The sequence below is a fragment of the Nelumbo nucifera genome, chromosome 7 (genome assembly GCF_055504915.1).
Source record: "Nelumbo nucifera cultivar China Antique chromosome 7, China Antique-T2T, whole genome shotgun sequence".
Classification (NCBI taxonomy): Eukaryota; Viridiplantae; Streptophyta; class Magnoliopsida; order Proteales; family Nelumbonaceae; genus Nelumbo; species Nelumbo nucifera.
Genome location: NC_142655.1, coordinates 18,425,245 through 18,444,409, shown reverse-complemented (window position 1 = coordinate 18,444,409; position 19,165 = coordinate 18,425,245). Strand labels below are relative to the sequence as shown.

Below are 19,165 nucleotides of genomic sequence, written 5' to 3'. Positions count from 1 at the left end.
TCTTTTCAGATTGCAGTTACAAATTAGCCAAAAACAGAGAATCCCTTGAAGCCCCTTGTTTAGCTAAAGAATTTGCCAAAGCATTTGCTGATCTACTAACCCACTGAAAGCTAACTGACATGGTTCTTGTAAGCCATTTGACTTATTTGATGATGTCCCTATATCCCCAAACAACAGTTTCTGGGTTCGATAGAGTTTCCTTACTCTAATTGGAATCTTAAATATAGATAGAAAGTATGAAGGCGAGTTAGACAGAGTTTCCTTAATAAGTATAACTGTAAGTCTGCCTCCTTTGGAAAGATAATTTGTCTTCCAAGCATCAAGTCTTCCTCCCAAAGGCAACCCCAAGTATTTTACAGGCCAACTATCCACTTTACAATTTAAAATATTTCTAAACTCTTCCAAGTTCACCTAAGAGAGGTTCACCCCTATGATGCTACTCTTAGCTAGATTACACTTAAGTCCTGCGATAGCCTCAAAACATTTCGAAATTCTTCTTAAAGTCTTAAGTTATACACTTCTTCAAGGAAGATGATAGTGTTGTTGGCATACTGTAAATGAGAAATATGAATTCTCTCTCCCCACGTTAAAACCTTGGAGGTTGACATTGACTGCACTGCTCAAAAGGGCATCCAAAATATTATGCAGTCATCGTAAATGATAAGTGGAAGAGGAGCAACCTTGCCAAAGGACCCTAGAGGCTTTTAAGTAACCATGGAAGGAGACAATAATAAGGATAGAGAACCAGGCTGATAAATGTGATACAGATTGCAAGTGAACTGGGCTTGATAAATGTGGAGATTGAAGGTGATTCAAAATTGGTGACTAGGTGGCTGAAGAATAACAGTATAATCATGCAAGGAAGGTGACCAAAATTAATAGTTACTCCACAAAGAGATTATTCAGAAACAAAATAACATTACAATCAGTTTTGTTTTTATCATTAACAGATTCTTTTGAACTTTATTAATTAATAAATTAATAGAGCAGTATGTTACATCAGGTCTTCTTGATTGAATCTATCCCATTTCAATCCAATCAGCATGACTAATGACCACGCTCCAGCTAAGCAGATGAAGCTGATAATGCATTGCCATTGTTGGTTGCATCTCCAAGCTATGAACTTCTATCACGAAAACTAACAAGGCGGTATCAAACACTCGCAAATAACATTATATTTATCCTCCTTATTTTCATGGTGTTGTATAATGTAGAAATAACTTCAAATTAAATTTGAACAAGAAAGCAATAAGAAACTATAAAGAACATATTTGCACTTTTGATCAAACAAAACTAGGTCAATCAGAACCTCGACATGGAGACGATCTACATAAGCGCCAGTAATCCAACCGCCAACCCGAACAGCTGCTTCTTCTCCTTCAACGACCTACCCAGCAATTAAAAGGGATAAAAAATAAAGACCCAAAGATCGTAACTGTTATTGAAACAAAACATGTACTTATATTTAAGGGAAAAAAATCAAATTTGAGAGAGAAATCAAGCAAAGAAAGCCAAATAAACAGGGGGCGCAATCAGGGCATAATTGGGATGAAAGGAGCGTACAACAATGAGATCTTTGAGATTACTAGCTTCCAAGAGTTCCAGAATGTAAGATAGAACCGGCCGGTTCGCGATGGGAAGCAGCGCCTTTGGAACTTCCTGCATTTGAGAGAGCAAAACGTGAATAAAACTGTGGGAAAGCAAATATTAAACAGAATCTGTTCCTTCTTCTCCTGGGCTGTTAAGGAAGGAGTTGATGAACACCTTGGAAACGAGAGGGACGAGCTCCTTCGAAGTGCCGCCGGCGAGGACGACCACTTGGAAGTCCATTGCAGACGGAAGCCAGAGAAGAGTAAACACCCAAATGGAAAACAATACAAGAAAAGATGACTAATATGGTAATAGGAAATGAACCAGCAAAGAACTGGAGGGCTGTGAGGACTGAGGAATAACCAAGGCCGGCCGCGGAGGTTTATGCAGAGTCTTAGGGGGGAATGGAGATTATCGGATATGTTGATTTGTAATTAATTAAGGGACAAAATAATAAAAAGGGGATGTAGCTCAAATGGTAGAGCGCTCGCTTTGCATGCGAGAGGTACAGGGTTCAATCCCCTGCATCTCCATCACTTTTTTTATTTTCATGTTTTTATTAATCTAATCCGAAAAACTTTTTTTGATAAATCCAGAATGACATGAAAATAAAAACTTTTTTTATTTTCATGGTAGAGCGCTCGCTTTGCAGCCATGTTTCCTTCTCTGTAGATGTGATGATACTCAATCGTTTCCTCTAATCTTTCTCTTAAGGTATAGCAATCTTCAATAATTGGGCGAACTCTCCATGGGGGACTGTAGCTCTTCTTTAGACACTCGATAACAAGCTTTGAATCTCCTTCGATGATGATGTATTTGTTTGAGAAGTTGAGACTAAGATTGTCGGCCTCCCATGCCGCCCACGCTTCAATAACATTAGTTGTAGTTTTACCTAACTTGTAGGCTTTGAGATCCAAAATATGACTTAGGTGGTCCCTGGCAATACAAGCAACTGAGCAATTCTTCCAAATTTGTCAGAGGAGAACAAATTTATCCTTGTTATAGGCGTCACCCAAATTCATACCGTTATTACTCGAGATGAAGTTCCACCATTCGCAAATATTTTTGCCTAAGTCGTTGCGAATCCGAAAAGCAGTCTTTAGCAATATTCCATACTTGCTTAGCAATAGGGCAGCTTATAAAAATGTGGTTCCTGTCTTCTTCCTCTCCACACATTACACAGGAGCCATCTATATCCATCCCTCTCATAATTAGCATTTTCTTTGTAGGCAGATTTAGGTTGAGGAGTAAAAACAAGAAAATTTTGAACTTGGGAGGGGTATTCAAACCCCACACTTTCTTTGACTCGAACCAACGCCCGGGGATATTTCCGTTCATAATACAAGCTTCATTATAGGCTGATTTAATGGAAAATCTACCCTTTGCGTTGGGTCTCCAAATAAGTTTGTCCCTCTCATCCCTAGTCGGGATAAAAATAGCCTTACTTTTATTCCAAGATGAAACAGGGACCAAACTGCAAATTTTTGCTTTATCCCATATGAGTCTCTCCTTATCAATCACCTCGCTAACTTTGATGTTAATATCAACAATAGTGTCTCTATTAACCTCATTAACAAGGGGACCCCCTCAACCCAATTATTCAACCAGAATTTGGTATTATTACCATCACCAATGGTAACACTAATACCACGTTTAATAAGGTCTTTGGCTAAAAGAATACATTTTCCAAGCCCAAGAATAACCTTTGTTGTTGTCTAGGTTCCAAAATTCCTTCTTCATTAGATATTTTTGTCTTACAACTTGGACCCATAGATTATCCTCTTCATTCAAAATTCTCTAGTCAAGTTTGGCCAAGTTGGCTTGGTTAGCCCACCAAAGATTCCTTAGGCCCATACCTCCCCAATGTTTTGAGGTGCAAATTCTGTTCCAATTAACCAGATGTATGGGTTTCCTACCATTGTTATTTTTCCAGAGGAACTCTCTTTGCTTCCAATCTGATGTAGCGCGATCCGGTCACTCCTAACTGGCACTCGCGTGGCTCCAGAGAGGTACCTGGGACGAGAGGAAAGAAGAAGTTCTCCCGGGGGTTTGCCCGGTGGGAACACTCTGATGATTAAGTCAGTACTTTGTGCAAGAAGCGAAGGGAAAACGAAGGCTAAGAGTGAAGATTGCGCAAGTAATTTGAAGATACCTTGTTCCTTGAGAATAAGCCCCTTATAAATGAATTTCGTTGCTTCACGCCCTCTGCTTCTGACAAGATAGGTATAACTGCCACTGTCGTCAGTCTGCCACAACCGTTACTAGCAAGGCTGAGGTGGCACACGCGGGGCCGTCGTTGCAGGGTACGTGCCTGTCAGGTGCGAGACACATTTCTGAAGGTGACAGGCGCGGCGCTTTCTAACGAGGGATATGTCTGCTGTCCACAGATTTGTCGGGCACGATGGTCGAGCAGGAAGCCTTCCTGCGGTATGCCGAGCTACCCTTCTGTGAATTACCCTGAGTCGGGCTATCTCTTGAGTGACAAGCTGCCTGTAGCAAGTTATGCCGAGCTGGCTGACCCGAGGTGTCCATGCCTCGGGGTGTCTAGAGATGGATCGGCGTGGCCCGAGGTCCATTGGGAGGAGCTCGGACCTCAAGAGAGGTCAGGGTGCCCCGAACTCTGGGAACCCCGAAGTGCCTTAACCCCGGAGAGGAGGTGCGAGTGAGACGGCTTCCGGCGAGTGGTTCATCCGCCCAGTTGCCGAGCTGAACTCAGTGGGACCTTCCCTCCGAGTTGTAGTCACGTCCGTTGCGCTATCATGCTGAGTCACTGTTTGAGCAAGGTCACGCCCATGTGTACTCGTACTGCGAGGTCGGGCCAAATCACCCTCCATCAATTTCCCCCCACTCCCTGCGCTGGCGGCAATGACCCAGCGCGGGGAGGTCATGACACGCCGGGTGGATATGGCGTTGGTCTTCATGCCGCTTTGTCGCGCGCTTTGTCCAGCTGGACCGGTTTAGCACCCGGTTTGACCAAAAAAAAGACTCGAGTCACGTCTGGATTACGCGCGGATCTCACGCGATTCGGTCTTCACGGACATCAAAAACGCGCTCAACCGTTTTCGCCTCGAGGAACCCGCAACTGTGGCTATAAATAGGGGGACCCTTGGCCATTTTCTTTGCCACAAAGCTCTCGTCGATAGTGTTTGAGCTCGCGTCGGAGGTCTCTTAGCTCGGGTCTTTCAGTTCGTCCTGTTCTCCTAGTCCGGTTGCGTTTCTTTTGGTGAGTCCTCCTGAGCTTCCTTCCCCTTTTCAATTTGTTTCTTCGCTTTAGTTTTCTATGTCGTCTAGTGTAGACAGCCTTATTGATGAGCCCGAGGTGGGTACCTCGGCTCGGGGTGGCTCCTCTACTGCTCAGCCATCCGAAGTACGGGTGGCTTCGGGTCATCTGGCATCCACCTCCCACCGAGGTCGGGAGCCAGATCAGTTCGGCCCTTCTATAATGACTTCGGAGAGGCTTCAGGACCTCATACAGAGGTTCCGCCTCCCTAAGGAATACTCATATAGCCTTCCCACCGGCAACTTCCCATGGGAGCACGGTCCTCACGAGATCGTGATCTTCAGGGAGCAACTGATAGCCAGACTCCGACTTCCTCTTCACCCTTTGATCGTTGAGGTGTTGGTACACTTTAACATCACCCTGGACCAACTCCACCCGAACTCCATACGGAATGTGGTGGGGTCCATCTCTCTTTGCTTTGACCGTTCCCTCTCCATAGATTTAGATGTTCTCAACACAATTTTGGCCATAAAGAAGAGCGCTTCGGGCGCTCTCCCCGGGCACAGGCGATCCTACTACCTGTCCCCCCACCCGGGTTTCAAACTCATGCACAAGCTCCCGAGCAAAGTCCCAGCTTGGAAGCGGGACTACTTCGTAGTTCGGAGTAGTACGGGGTAGCCCTTCCCCACCGATTGAAGGATAGCCGTTCAAGACTCCGGTGTCATCCTAGACGGGAAGACCAAGAAGGTGCTCCAGTCACTGGCTCAGCTCGGGTTGAATTATAAAGACTTCACTTCTGAGGAGAAGCTCGTCCAGGCGAGCTTGAGCCTGGGTAAGTCCTCCTTCACTTCGTCTTTCTGTTCATATGTTTACTTCGGGTTGTTGATGTCGTGTTTTGCTGCAGGTCCCATGGAGGCGGAGAGAATAGACAACCAGAAGCTCTTCCGCCAGATGAAGAGAAAGATACGCGTAGCCAAGAAGGCGCGCGTTGAGTCCCCGTGAGCTTCAGCCGAGCCCCAACCTCTGCAGACTTCAGCCTCGGGGCCCGAGGTGGTAGCCGCGCCTGTCGTTGACTTGGAAGAAGGGGTCGTGCCTAAGGGGCCCGAGGTGTTTGCGGAACCTGCCGTTAGGCCCACCAAGCCTGCTGCCAAGCCCACCGGACCTACTGGTGAAAGCGTTGCCGAGGCCAATGCTGCTGTTGCCGAGGCTGCCGCCAAGGCCTCTGAGAGTTCCACTCGTGATGTGGAGATGACGGCTTCCAGCTCGGAGGGTCAGGGGAGCCAAACCATCCTAAATCCCCAGTGTAGCCTGAAGAAGAGCAAGCTGGCTGCATACCCGGGGGAGGTCAGCGAGTGGGCCGAACTCACTCTTGGTCAGCTCGACGCCCGAGCTGCCACTCATACTATGGTGGTGAGTCTTTCTTCTCTCTCTCTCTCTTTTTTTTTTTTGATTTCCCTCTTGACCGGTTTCCCTTTTGCAGGTGAACACCACCATTCGCGCCTTGACCCTTCAATCAGATCGGCACCTGAGGCGGGCTCTAGAGGCTGAGAAGTCATCTCGCGTAGCCCATACTGAGTTAAGGGCAGCTCGCTGTCAGGTCCACCGCCTGGAGAGTGACGCCTCGGCTCAGAAGAGCTTCATCGAGGTGTTAATGGCAAAGAAGGGGGAGCTGGCCCAAGACAAAGACAAGCTGAGGGCCGAGGTGAATGGCCTCAAGGTCGGTCAGGAGGCCTTAGGGCTCAAGGTGGACAACCTCAAGGCTAAGCGGGATGCCTTGAAGCTTGAAGTGCAAGGCCTCAAGGAGGCGAAGGGGAAGCTGGAACATGAAGTGGGGTACCTCGAGGAGGCCAAGACTCAGGCCGTCATTGACTACGTCAACTCTTCAAGGTTTGACGACATGATGACGAAGGCCTACCATAAGGGCTTCAAGCTTAGTCGGTAGTTGATCAGGCATCTCTACCCCGACCTGGATACAAGCGCCATCATCACTTCACGAATCACTGACGACATCGTGCGTCAGTCAAAAGATAATCCAGATTCAGAAGACGAGGGCGTCGAAGATGAAGCAGAGGATGCTGGCCCAGTTACTGCCCACGAGGAGGTCCCTAACAGAGGCAACGAGCTTTCGAAGTAGTTTGCTCCCTGTATTTGTAAACTTAACCTCCCTTGTAATCAAGACGTTCTTAATGAAATTTATGTGCCAAACTTCCTGTAATGAAGAGATTTTTTCTTTCTTTTGGCCAAGAGTTTGTGTATTTTATCTTGTCGGAGTGGTCATTCGCCCCAAGCTGTTAATTTATCGAATTGAACTTCCGAGGTGGGAGTTCCTTAACGGTCATCGTGGCCCCAAACTGTTTAGTAGGGGTAGCCTTGTATATGCCGGGGTGAGGGACATAGTAGGGCTCACGCCCAACCTGTCTGCACCCGAGGTAGTTTGCTGTCAGTTGTCCTTACGGGTTTAATTCTTCACATGCCAGGGCGGGCTATTTTTTGTAAGGTTCGTGCCCGAGCCGCCTGCACCTCAGGCGCTGCAAGTACTTAGTTCGTGCTGATGGGGAAACTTGGCTTTGTATGCTGCCGAGGTTTCTTCATTAGCTTGGTGTTTCAGCCCTTAGGCTGGAGGAGTGGCTCATGGCCCACTCTCGGAGTCTACCCAAGCCATAGAGGCGACTGGGTCCTGTTGTGCCGAGGTCATATTAGCACGGTATTCTAGCTCTTAGGCTTTGGGAGTGGCTCGTGGCCTACTCAATTCTTATAGATAGTATTGTCTTAGGTTGACAATATTCCATGCCCGAGGTATTTGTTTCCCTTCGAGGGTCTCGAGCTCGTAAGTTCCTTCCCCGAGCACTCGCTTCACTCGGCAGGGACCTTCCAAGTTGGACCCGAGCTTGCCAGCGCCGGGCTCAAGTACCATAACTTTACGAAGGACCAGGTCACCAACGTGGAGGTTCCGCCTCCTGACCCTAGCATTATAATACCGAGCTACTCTCTACTGGTAGGTTGCGGTCCTGATGTACGCGAGGTCCCTTACTTCGTCGAGTAGATCGAGGTTGGTACGTAGCTCATCTTCGTTTGTCTGATCACTGTATGCTTCTAATCGTAGCGTAGGTACTTCGATCTCTGGGGGGATCACTGCTTCGATGCGGTAGGTGAGATTGAAGGGTGTTTCTCCCGTGGCGGTCTTCTCCGTGGTCCGGTAGGCCCATAGAACACTGGGTAGTTCATCTGCCCATAATCCTTTAGCTCGGTCCAGTCGTGCTTTTAGTCCACGGAGGATGGCTCTGTTCGTGACTTCTGCCTGGCCATTTGCTTGAGGGTGTGTGACTGAAGTAAAATTCTGTCGGATTCCCATGTCCTGGCACCAGTCTTGGAATTTGATATCATCGAACTGCTTGCCATTGTCGGAAATCAATACCCAAGGTAATCCAAAGCGGCACACGATGTTCTTCTAAAAGAAGTTTTGGACATTTCGGGCTGTGATCGTTACAAGGGGTTCGGCTTCTACCCACTTGGTAAAGTAGTCCACTGCCACTACTAAGAACTTCCTTCCACCCGTTGCTGGCGGGAATGGCTCGAGTAGATCGATGCCCCATTATGCAAAGGGCCACTGGCTTGTGAGATACTTGAGGTCGGCAGCGGATTGATGGTGAATATTGGCATGTCTCCGGCATTTGTCACATTTTCTAACGAACTCAATAGCATCTGCTTTCATTGTTGGCCAATAATACCCCTGTCGAAGTGCCTTCTGGGCGAGGGCCCTACCCCCCAAGTGTCCGCCGCATAATCCCTCATGAGTGTCACGGAGTACGAGCTCAGCTTTGGTAGGTCGCAAGCAACGCAGATAGGGGAGCGTGTAGGATCTCCTGTACAGTTGTTCGTCTGTCATGACGTATTTGGCTGCCTGGCGCTGCACCCTTCTGGCTGCATTGCGATCTACAGGGAGGGTCCTGTCTAGCAGAAAGCTCGTGAGTGGGACAATCTAGCTCGGCTCTGCTTGAACGATGGGAGCGACCTCCTCTGCCCCCCCGAGAATGCTATGGGGCAAATCCTCTATGTACACGGTCCTCATGGTAATGTCGCTGGCGCTGGCTAGTCTGGACAGGGCGTCGATCTCAGTGTTCTCTGACCTTGGTATTTGCTTGATGAAATGTGACTGGAAGTTGAGCAGGGCCTCTCCGAATTTGGTCAAGTAGGCAAACATGGTTGGCTCGCGAGCTTCGTACTCGCCGGTGACCTGGTTGACCACGAGCTGGGAGTCGCTGCAGATAACAATGTGCTTTGCTTTTACTTCTCTAACTAGGGCTAGTCCAGCTATCAATGCCTCGTACTTTGCTTCATTGTTAGATGCCGCGACTTGAAGCGTAGCGCGTACTCCAGTTTCGTGCCACTTGGGCCGTGCAGGACTATTCCGACTCCGTTGCCCTGTTGGTTCGAGGAGCCATCTACGTGAAGAATCCAAGGCTCCTCATCCCAGCTCATGCTTGGCCGAACTAGGAGAGATGCCACACTGGCTGCTACATCACGGGGTTTTGACTCGACCGGCCTGGCAGCTTCAGGCTCACCCAAGCTGGGGGCCTCATGCTCAACCGGCCTGGGGACTTCGGAGCTAAATGTGCACTCGGCAATGAAATCTGCTAAGGCTTGGGCCTTAATGGCAGTTCGTGGCTTGTACTAGAGGTCGTACTCACTGAGCTCAACGGCCCACTTCGTCAACCGACTGGAGACCTCAGGCTTAAGTAAGACTTGCCTCAGAGGTTTTTCAGTAAGGACGATAATAGTGTGAGCCTGGAAGTACGGGCGGAGCTTCCGAGCTGCAATTACCAGTGCGTACGCTAGCTTTTCTATCTCCAGGTATCTCGTCTCTACCCCCTGCAATACTTTACTAACATAATAGATGGGTCGTTGGACCCAATCTACTTCCTTTATTAGTACCGAACTGACCACTTCGTCGCTTGTCGAGAGGTACAGTTCTAAAACATCGCCCTCCTCAGGCCGGGTTAAGGTCGGCACACTAGCGAGGTATTTCTTGAGCTCGTCGAACGTGAGCTGACAGTCTTGGGTCCATTCGAACCCTTTGCTCTTAATTGCCTTAAAGAATGGCAGACAGCGGTCCACCGATTTGGACATGAAGCGGCTCAGGGTGACTATGCGACCATTCAACCTCTGAACCTCCTTCGACTTCTGGGGTGGTCTCATATCTAAAATGGCCTTAATCTTATTCGAGTTGGCTTCAATGCCGCGCCGGTTAACGATGTATCCTAGGAACTTGCCCGAGGTCACACCGAATACACACTTGTTTGGGTTCAGTCTCATATTAAACTTACACAGAATTTCAAAAACAGAATGCAAATCTTGTATTAATTCATGTGAGAATTGAATTTTGATGACCATGTCATCTACATAGCATTCTACTTTTCTGCCGATTAACGACGTAAACAATTTATTTACAAGCCTTTGAAAGGTTGCCCCTGCGTTTTTCAAACCGAAGGGCATAACCTTGTAACAGTACAGGTTGAATTCCGCGATGAAGGCAGTCTTTTCTTCGTCCACCGGGTCCATCTTGATTTGGTTATAGCCCGAATAGGCGTCCAAGAAACTTAGCAAATCATGCCCTAAGGTCACGTCCACCAAACGGTTAATTCTGGGGAGCGAGAAGCAATCTTTTGGGCAAGCCCGGTTCAGGTCGGTGTAGTCGACGCACATACGCCACTTGCCGTTGGCCTTCTTTACTAGGACGGGGTTGGCTACCCAGCTCGGGTAGTGGACTTCTCTTATGAAGTCAGCTACGAGGAGCTTCTCGACCTCCTCGCCGACCGCTTTCCACTGCTCCGGGGCTAGGTCGCGTTTCTTCTGCTTAACTGGCCTAACTATAGAGTCAGTATTCAGCTTGTGAGTTATAAGGTCGGGGTCTATACCGGGCATCTTTGCCGCGGACCATGCAAAAATATCCAAATTTTGAAGTAAGAAACTTACCAGTTCGGATCGTAGAGGTTGCTGGACGGAAGCGCCGATTTGAAGCATCCGAGCTGGGTCTGCCGCCGAGGTCGAGATTGCGACGGTTTCTTCTGTGGGTGCGGCTCGTTCTTCGCCTTGCTCCGTAGGTCGCTCCAGTTCGAGGTCGTCAGCTACCTTGGTCTTTCCCTTCAAGGCGGCGACATAGCACTTGCGGGACTCGAGCTGGTCGCCCCGCGCTACCCCCACACCGAAGTCTATAGGGAACTTCATAGCCAGATGGTAGGTGGAGACCACCGCCCACAGGACATGGGTGATTGGTCGACCTATTATGGCATTGTAGGGGGAGGGGGTCGCGACCACCAGGAAGTCGTGTTTGAATCTGACCACACAAGGCCATGTGCCGACCTCCACAGGTACTGTTATTTTCCCAAGGGGCCGGACTTCTTCTCCGCTGAAACCCACCAAAGGAGTGTCTGTAGGCTTCAGGTCGCCTCTCTGCAACTGAAGCTGGTCAAACGCAGCTTTGAAGAGGATGTCGACTGAGCTGCCTGAGTCGACGAGTACGTGCCTGACCTCGAATTCGTTGATTCTTAGCTTTATTACGAGCGCGTCATCGTGGGGATAGTGGACCCCTCGCGCATCATCTTCTGTGAAGAAAATTGGCTCTTCTGTCCTCGGCCGCTTTGGGGGGTTTTGCTCCTCCCGAATGGCCTCACGAACTGACGTCCGAGCTGCTATTGAAGTGCAACCCGCAACGACCGATCCTCCTACTATCATGTGGATGGTCCCTCGAACTGGCCTCTCCTCTGGAGGTTGCCTCTGCGGTTGTTCGGCCGGCCTGCTGTTGGACTCGGGAGCATCCTTATCATGCTCCCCTTGCTGACCTGTTTTATTACTATTTTTATTAATATTTTGTACAAAGTTTCTCAAATATCCGCGATGGATGAGCTCCTCTATCTTGTCGCGGAGGTTTTTACAACTCTCGGTACTGTGACCGTGATCTTTGTGAAAACTGCAATACAAACTCTTATTTCTTTCATTGGGATTCCCCCTCAGATAGGGTGGCCGCTTCACGTACGGGGTGTCCTTGATCGCCATCAGGATTTCGGCCCGCTTCGCGTTCAGTGGGGTGTAATCAGCTCGGTCCGCTACAGGAGCTCGAAACAATTGACCCGGCTTTGCCCCCCGAACTGTATCCTTTTTCTTTCGGATGTCCCCTTGACTGGAGGGCTCTCCTTCCTTCTTTATTTTTTCGGGCACGCCCTTGCCCTTCTAGTTGATCTCCTCTTCGGTGGCTATGAACCTGTCCGCGAGCTTCAAAAACTCGGTTATGGTTGCTGGCTGGTTGACGACCATGTGTCATTTGAACTCTTTGTGTGTCACGCCTTTCTTGGCTGCTGCAAGGCGTACGACGGGGTCCAGGCGCGGTATCTACATACAAGCATCGTTGAACCGCTTGATATAGCCCCGGATGGACTCTCCCTCTCTTTGCACTATGCTGAGGAGGCTTTCTTCAGTTCGCGGGCACCGTTTGCTGGTGACGAAGTGGGACATGAGGGCTTGTGCGAACAGCGCCCAACTTCTTATCGACCGACCCAGGTGCCCAAGTTCCGGTACCACGTGCGGGCTGCTCCCCTAAAAGTAATGAAGAAGGCCACAAACATGCACGACTCACTGGCTCTCGCCAGGTGCATCTGTGACTGAAAGGCATCTACATGATCATTTGGGTCAAACGACCCGTCATACTTGTCAAGAGGCGGGAGCTTGAAGCCTTTGGGCATTGGGACTGCCAGGAGTTCAGAAGACAGGGGGATTGGAACTGAGAGGAGGGGAGCTTTGACTTCGGCCGAGCTTACCTCTTCTTTGCCCCCGAGCCCGGGCAAATCGTAGGTAACAGATTGACAAGCTCGGCGGCGGTGTCTCTGCTTCTTGGTGGGCTCGGCGTTCGTGCTGCTCACCTCTGCGCTGTCCGGAATGGTTTGTGCATGAAGTAGCCTGGTCTGCTGGTGATGGCTGCAGACAGAGGGATTCTATTTGGAGTCTGTTGCCAGGATCTCGAACCGGTTCTCAAGGAGCGGGGTTTCAAACTTCGACTGTCGAGGTGATGTAGACCTGGCGAGCTGGGGTCCTCCCAATCTGTCTACCCGTGGCGAGACCGGGGTAGCCGGTCTCTCTCGTCTGCCGCGTGGGGAGGCCTGGTTTTTTGGGAGGTTTTGAAGGGCCTCTCCTTGGCCAGAGGGGCGCTCGTCCTAGCAGCGAGACTTAGCTTGCTGCTAGGCTGGGTGCCAGGGCGGGAACTACGGTTGCTGAAGCTGAGGTTGAGGCAGCTAGGGGAACTGCTGCTGATACTGATACTGATACTGGGAGACCTGGTGTAATACGTGTTGTTGATAGAGCTGAAGTTGTTGGAACTATTGCATTTGGGCCTGCATGGCCCGCATGCACTGCATCAAGTCCTCCAGTTGGTTCGGGCTGGCCACTGGGGGAACGACCGAAGGTTCGATGAACTTCGCTCTGACTGTAGCAGGGAGTGGGGCGATGACAGGTACCACTGTGAGAGGCACATTCAAGCTGGGGATTTCGTCCACCGAGAGGGGGACGGTGAACTGTTCGATGCAGACCGAAGGAAGCTGGGGTTGTTCCCTGGAGTTATCCATTTCTGCGCTTTGTCCAACGTTGCTAGAGGAAGCCATGAGTGCTAGATTTTTTCAAGGAAGAAGAGAACTGTGAAAGTTTAGAGAGAAAGACCTTTTGAAGCGTTTCCCACAGACGACGCCAAATGATGTAGCGTGATCCGGTCACTCCTAGCTGGCACTCGCGTGGCTCCTGAGAGGTACCTGGGACGAGAGGGAAGAAGAAGTTCTCCCGGGGGTTTGCCCCGCGGGAACACTCCAATGATTATGTCAGTACTTTGTGCAAGAAGCAAAGGGAAAACGAAGGCTAAGAGTGAAGATTGCGCAAGTAATTTGAAGATACCTTGTTCCTTGAGAATAAGCCCCTTCTAAATGAATTCCGTTGCTTCACGCCCTCTGCTTCTGAAGGGTAGGTATAATCGTCACTGTCGTCAATCTGCCACAACCATTACTGGCAAGGTTGAGGTGGCACGCGCGGGGCCGTCGTTGCAGGGTACGTGCCTGTCAGGTGCGAGACACCTTTTTGAAGGTGACAAGCGCGGCGCTTTCTAACGAGGGACATGTCTGCTGTCCACAGATTTGTCGGGCACGACGGTCGAGCAGGAAGCCTTCTTGCGGTATGCCGAGCTACCCTTCCGTGAATTACCCTGAGTCGGGCTGTCTCTTGAGTGACGAGCTGCCTGTAGCAAGTTATGCCGAGCTGGCTGACCCGAGGTGTCCATGCCTCGGGGTGTCTAGAGATGGATCGGCGTGTTCCTATCTAGGAGTGGCCCGAGGTCCATTGGGAGGAGCTCGGGCCTCAAGAGAGGTCAGGGCGCCCCGAACTCTGGGAACCCCGAAGTGCCTTAACCCCGGAGAGGAGGTGTGAGTGAGGCGGCTTCCGACGAGTGGTTCATCCGCCCAGTTGCCGAGCTGAACTCGGTGGGACCTTCCCTCCGAGATGTGGTCATGTTCGTTCTGCTGTCATGCTGAGTCACTGTTTGAGCAAAGTCACGCCCACGTGTACCCGTACTGCGAGGTTGGGCCAAATCACCCTCCTTCATAATCCATCTCCTCTAAGGAGCTGAACTCGGTGGGACCTTCCCTTCGAGATGTGGTCATGTCCGTTCTGTTGTCATGCTGAGTCACTGTTTGAGCAAAGTCACGCCCACGTGTACCCATACTGCGAGGTCAGGCCAAATCACCCTCCATCATAATCCATCTCCTCTAAGGAATTTTTGGGGATTCTGAATGCCCTCATGATATATTGGGAGATCATACTTGTTGAAGACTTGAGGAGTGAGATCTTTCCTACAAGCGATAAAGAGTTTCTTTTCCACCCAGAAAGTCTTTTTCTCAATTTTCTCCCTGAGTAAATTAAATGTCTTCTTACAGTACATGTTAGAGAAGACAAGGGCCCCTAAATAAAGCTCATTCTTACTTCCTAGAGGAATTTTCAATATTCTAAACAAGATTCGTTGTAACCTTAGATGAATATTTCCTGAACTGATGATGCTTGATTTAGAGAAATTAGGAGCCTGGCCCGAGGCCTTTGCAAACTTGTCCACAATATCCTTGATGATTTGGCAGGCTTGAAAGTTGGCTTTTGCAAAGATTAAGCAATTGTCTGCAAATTGAAAGATCGGGATGAACGGACCATATCTCGAGGCTTTACACCCAATAAGGTTACTCCAATTATGAGTGGCATCCTGCAGATTCCTTGTTAAGGCTTCAGCACAATGAACAAAAAGATAAGGAGAGAGTTGGTCTCCTTATCTAATACCACGAAAGGGAATTAGCTCCTTGGTGGGCACACCATTAATTAGGATTTGATACGTAGCTGACTTGACACATTCTAGTACCCAGCCAATCCACTCGGGGTGGAAGCCATATCTCCTAAGAATAGCCTCAATAAAATTCAATCGAATTTATCATAGGCTTTCTCCATATCAATCTTGCAAGCTATAGTTCCAGAACTACCTTTCTTTTTTTTCAAAGTATGGAGAATTTCGTGGGCTATCAGAACATTGTCAGTGATTTGTCTATCAGGGATGAAGGCACTTTGAAAAGGGGAGATAATGTCCTATAAAAAGGGCTTGATTCTATGAACAAGAATCCTAGCAATAATTTTGTAAATGACATTACAAAGGCTTATAGGTCTGAACTTAATAATCTAGTCCGCATTCTCAGATTTTGGGATGAGAGTGATAAATGTTTTATTTAAAATTCTATTCATTTTCTCCGAATGAAAAAAAGGCTTTAATCACATCGCAAATTGACTAAACAATGATGGGCCAAAATTTTTTAAAAAACAGAACATTGAGCCCATCAGGCCCCGGGGCTTTCATATCCTTCATTGAGAAGAGGGTTGCTTTAATCTCCTAATCAATCACCTCTCGGATGATGGAACAATTTTGTTCAACCGAAATGCATGGACTAATAAGCCCAACAAAGTTATCAACTCCCTCCTCATCCACAGCTTTGAAATCTTTCCTCAAATTTCTTATAGATATGATCCTCAATCTCCTTTTGATCATACAAAAATTTGGCCATTATCATCTTTTATTTTAACTATTTTATTTCGACACCTTTAGGTATGAAAGAAGGAATTATTCCTATCCCCAAGCTTAATCCAATCAATTCTGGACTTCTGGGCCCAATATATTTTCTAACGGGCTAAAACAGTATTTAGCCTCTTATTGAGGGCCATTTCACAATTCACTAAAATTATATTACCTGGATCTTTAATATTCTTCTCTTGACTTCTCCTCCCAAATTCCCAATTGACTCAGAATGCCTTCTTTTAACGGGAATATATTACCATACTTATTCTTATTCCAGAACCATCAAACTCAAGATTCCACGCCCTTTGGATCACATGCTCTAATTCGAGATCAAGACACCGCATGGCCTCAAAGCGGAAAGGTTTAGGCCCCAAATTCATGGAGTCCTTAGTTTGAAAGATTAGGGGAGAGTGATCCGAAGCCAGGAAAGGCAAATTAGTCAGGGAAGCCTTTTCCATAAAACATTCGTGAGAACCCAGTCCAAACGCTCCCTCACATTCTTGTTTTTCCACATATATTGCGTACCCCTCATATTTAAGTCAATGAGACCACAATGGTTAATACAATCATTGAAATCTTTAGTTTGGCTAGGAGAGACCTACCTTCCTCCCCACTTATTATCACTAGTCCTAAAAGCATTAAAACCCCCAAAACACACCATGGATAATTCATGTTAATCGAAATATTATTAAGCCATTCTCAAGTTCATTCATTTCTTCTTCAAGAAGGTCATCATTATCGAAGGAGTTCCCTTCATTCTGCATGTCTTGTCCTTCCCATTCCTCATCTAAAGCATTTTCGTCGTCCATAGCATTACCCTCCCCATTGTCCATTGCTTCATTTTCTCTTTTCCCTTCAAAAGTATTATCCTTCACTACTACTTTTGGAGCCATTTTCGTATTATTATAATCAATGACAGGAGCCAATCCTTTTTGGATCCAGACCTGCTTCGTGCTAGGGGGACGCAATGGCTCAACTACCACATGGTCTGGGTTAATAAATCTTGCACGGTTGAAGGATTTAACCCGTTCTTGTCTCAAGGACTTAGCCCGAGACCAAATATAGCCCTTGTAATTCCAAAACTTATCCTTACCTTTGCTGTCCAGGTTGTCATTGACATGTTTTTTCTTTGTCATGATGTTCCGCTTTCGTTGCACCACCGTCCAATCATTCTCTGCTTTCGGATTGCAGGCAGTTGGACAAAATCCAGCCTTATGTCCTCGCCATCCGCAACTCAGACACAGGTCGAAAATATTCTCGTAGAAAATTTTGATGATATGCTCCTGCCCTTCAGAAGTAATAGGAATTCTCAGTTTGAAAGGCTTGGTGAGATCAACACGAACACAAACTCTTGGGTAGACCGTTCGGCGCAACTCCTCCGTTGGAGTCAAGTTTAATAACCTCCCCAACTTCCTACAGAGCAACCTCCAGATCATCCCTAGACCAACAGTCCAAGGGAAGACAGGGAGTCTAACCCAAAGATTAGCATATCCAAGTTTTGCCGAAAGAGGATTGAAGCCACTCCTCCATTTAGAAACAATAAAGTATTTCCCAAACCAATGACCATCTTCCAGCACAATGTTGTAATCATCTGAGGATGCGAGGAGGAAGAATCCATTGCCAATTGATTTGACACCCATTTTGCCCTTCAGTCCCCACTCTATCATACGACCAGAAATGGACTTAATGGGTTCTGGCTCACCCAGAGTTTTCCCAATAAGGCACAGTTGTCACGGGGGTAGTTCTACAACGGAAGAAACCCGTGCAGCGTCCTGGCCAAGGCAGGCCAGGACAAGCCTTTATGCGCTTAGAGGCTAGGAGTTGCCCGATGGGATGGCTCCACCAAAGTCAGTAGCACTGGATCATGACCTCAAGTCCAATGGCCGGGGCACTCTTCTGGCTCAGACCGGTCCATGGGAGGTGCCGCTTATGTGCTAAAGGGGGACAACCATAATGCAAGGCGACCATGCGCCGATGAGGTGACTTGGCACCGATGTGAAGGGTCTCCTGTATGCCGATGATGACAGGTACTTGGTGTGCCATGATGATAGGCAACCGCTTGGGCCGAAACACACCCATGCGCTAGGGGCAACGGGATATCTCAATCAGCTTGGGCAAGGGGTTGGCGAGGTGAAGGGACATGCTTGAGCCAGGCCCGCATGCCAAGCCTCCCTTGAGTATCGGTAGCGCAGTGCCGGTCCAACACTATCCCCATGAGCAAGTGTGCGCCCATGAGGAACCCTGGTAGCCATGCTAGCCGTTAACTAGGGCCGCCCCGCAAGGGGATGAAGGTCTAGGAGTAACAAGGTTAGGCACCCAAGGAGGTCGACCACCCCTCCTTAAAGAGTACATTAAGCTTTTGGTGGTCTGCCTGAAGATGACATCAGTTCTCCCAAAAATCTTACAGGCAAAAATGACGGGCATTGTCCCTAACGTAAGCCTGCCAAGCGTAGGCAAGGCTAAGCCTGTTTTGAACCGTAACAGGCTCCCCCACTCAATCCATTGTCGTCCTCGACAATGGTCTTCTCGTGTATGGGCGTCTGTGACCCGTGCCATCCACTTCTCCACCAGTTCTAGGGCTCACCTGGTCAACCCGGGTCTTGCCTATATTGGTGTCCATTTATGGGGACATAACCATTTCACCATGCCGGCCTGCCTAGACTTCACCCCCATTGTCGAGGTTACTCAAACCACGCAATGGCTATGCCGTTGAACTGTGAAAGAAGGGCCCTCGAAGAAATGTGTGTGGTGCTTTGCGGAGGTCCGCCCCATGTATCATCTTACCTCAAGGCTCAACCGTCTTCTTGGTAGCTTTTCAGTGATGCTACCGAACACGCTGATAGGTCTACTCCTCATGTTGGCGATGACCTGGGTACCCTTTCACCATGCTGGCCTGCAGACTTCACCTCGTCGATTCGGGTTACTCAAACCTAGCCATGGCTTATGCTCTCTGGGCCCTCGAAACTACGCTTCGCCTCGCCGACTCGGGCTACATCTTCACTCTGAGGGGGCCCCACTACTGCTGCCTCAAGGAGACCTAACCGCAATTTGTGCGAATGTGGCAACTTTTACCCATGAGTTGCTGAACATGCACTCGCCTTCTGATGCGCATCTGCTGCTTGCAAGTGATCCACCTGAAAACTGAGCATGTCCACCTGAAACTTTGCTGGTGTAGGGCCGCCATGCTCCAACGGCTATCGTAACCACATTCCTAACAAGGCCCA

At 48.7% G+C, this 19,165-nt stretch overlaps 1 protein-coding gene and 1 non-coding gene across 3 annotated transcripts in view; one reads left to right on the top strand and one right to left on the bottom strand.

Annotated features, from left to right (window-relative positions):
* LOC104590308 (transferases/nucleotidyltransferase) overlaps positions 1-19,165 on the bottom strand; it is a 37,619-nt gene that overhangs the window by 10,065 nt on the left and 8,389 nt on the right. The window contains exons 1-3 of one of the 2 annotated variants that reach the window (XM_010248923.3): positions 1,765-2,346; positions 1,564-1,659; positions 1,310-1,387 (exon numbers count right to left, since the gene is read on the bottom strand). The exons of the other annotated variant lie outside the window; for it this stretch is intronic. Coding sequence (XP_010247225.1) covers positions 1,310-1,387; positions 1,564-1,659; positions 1,765-1,830 — 240 coding nt within the window. The 5' untranslated portion in view covers positions 1,831-2,346. Of the gene's footprint in view, positions 1-1,309; positions 1,388-1,563; positions 1,660-1,764; positions 2,347-19,165 lie in introns of those variants that run through there. 2 annotated transcript variants of the gene reach the window in all.
* TRNAA-UGC (transfer RNA alanine (anticodon UGC)) lies at positions 2,051-2,123 on the top strand. Its single transcript has one exon. It is a non-coding gene; the product is annotated as a tRNA-Ala (tRNA).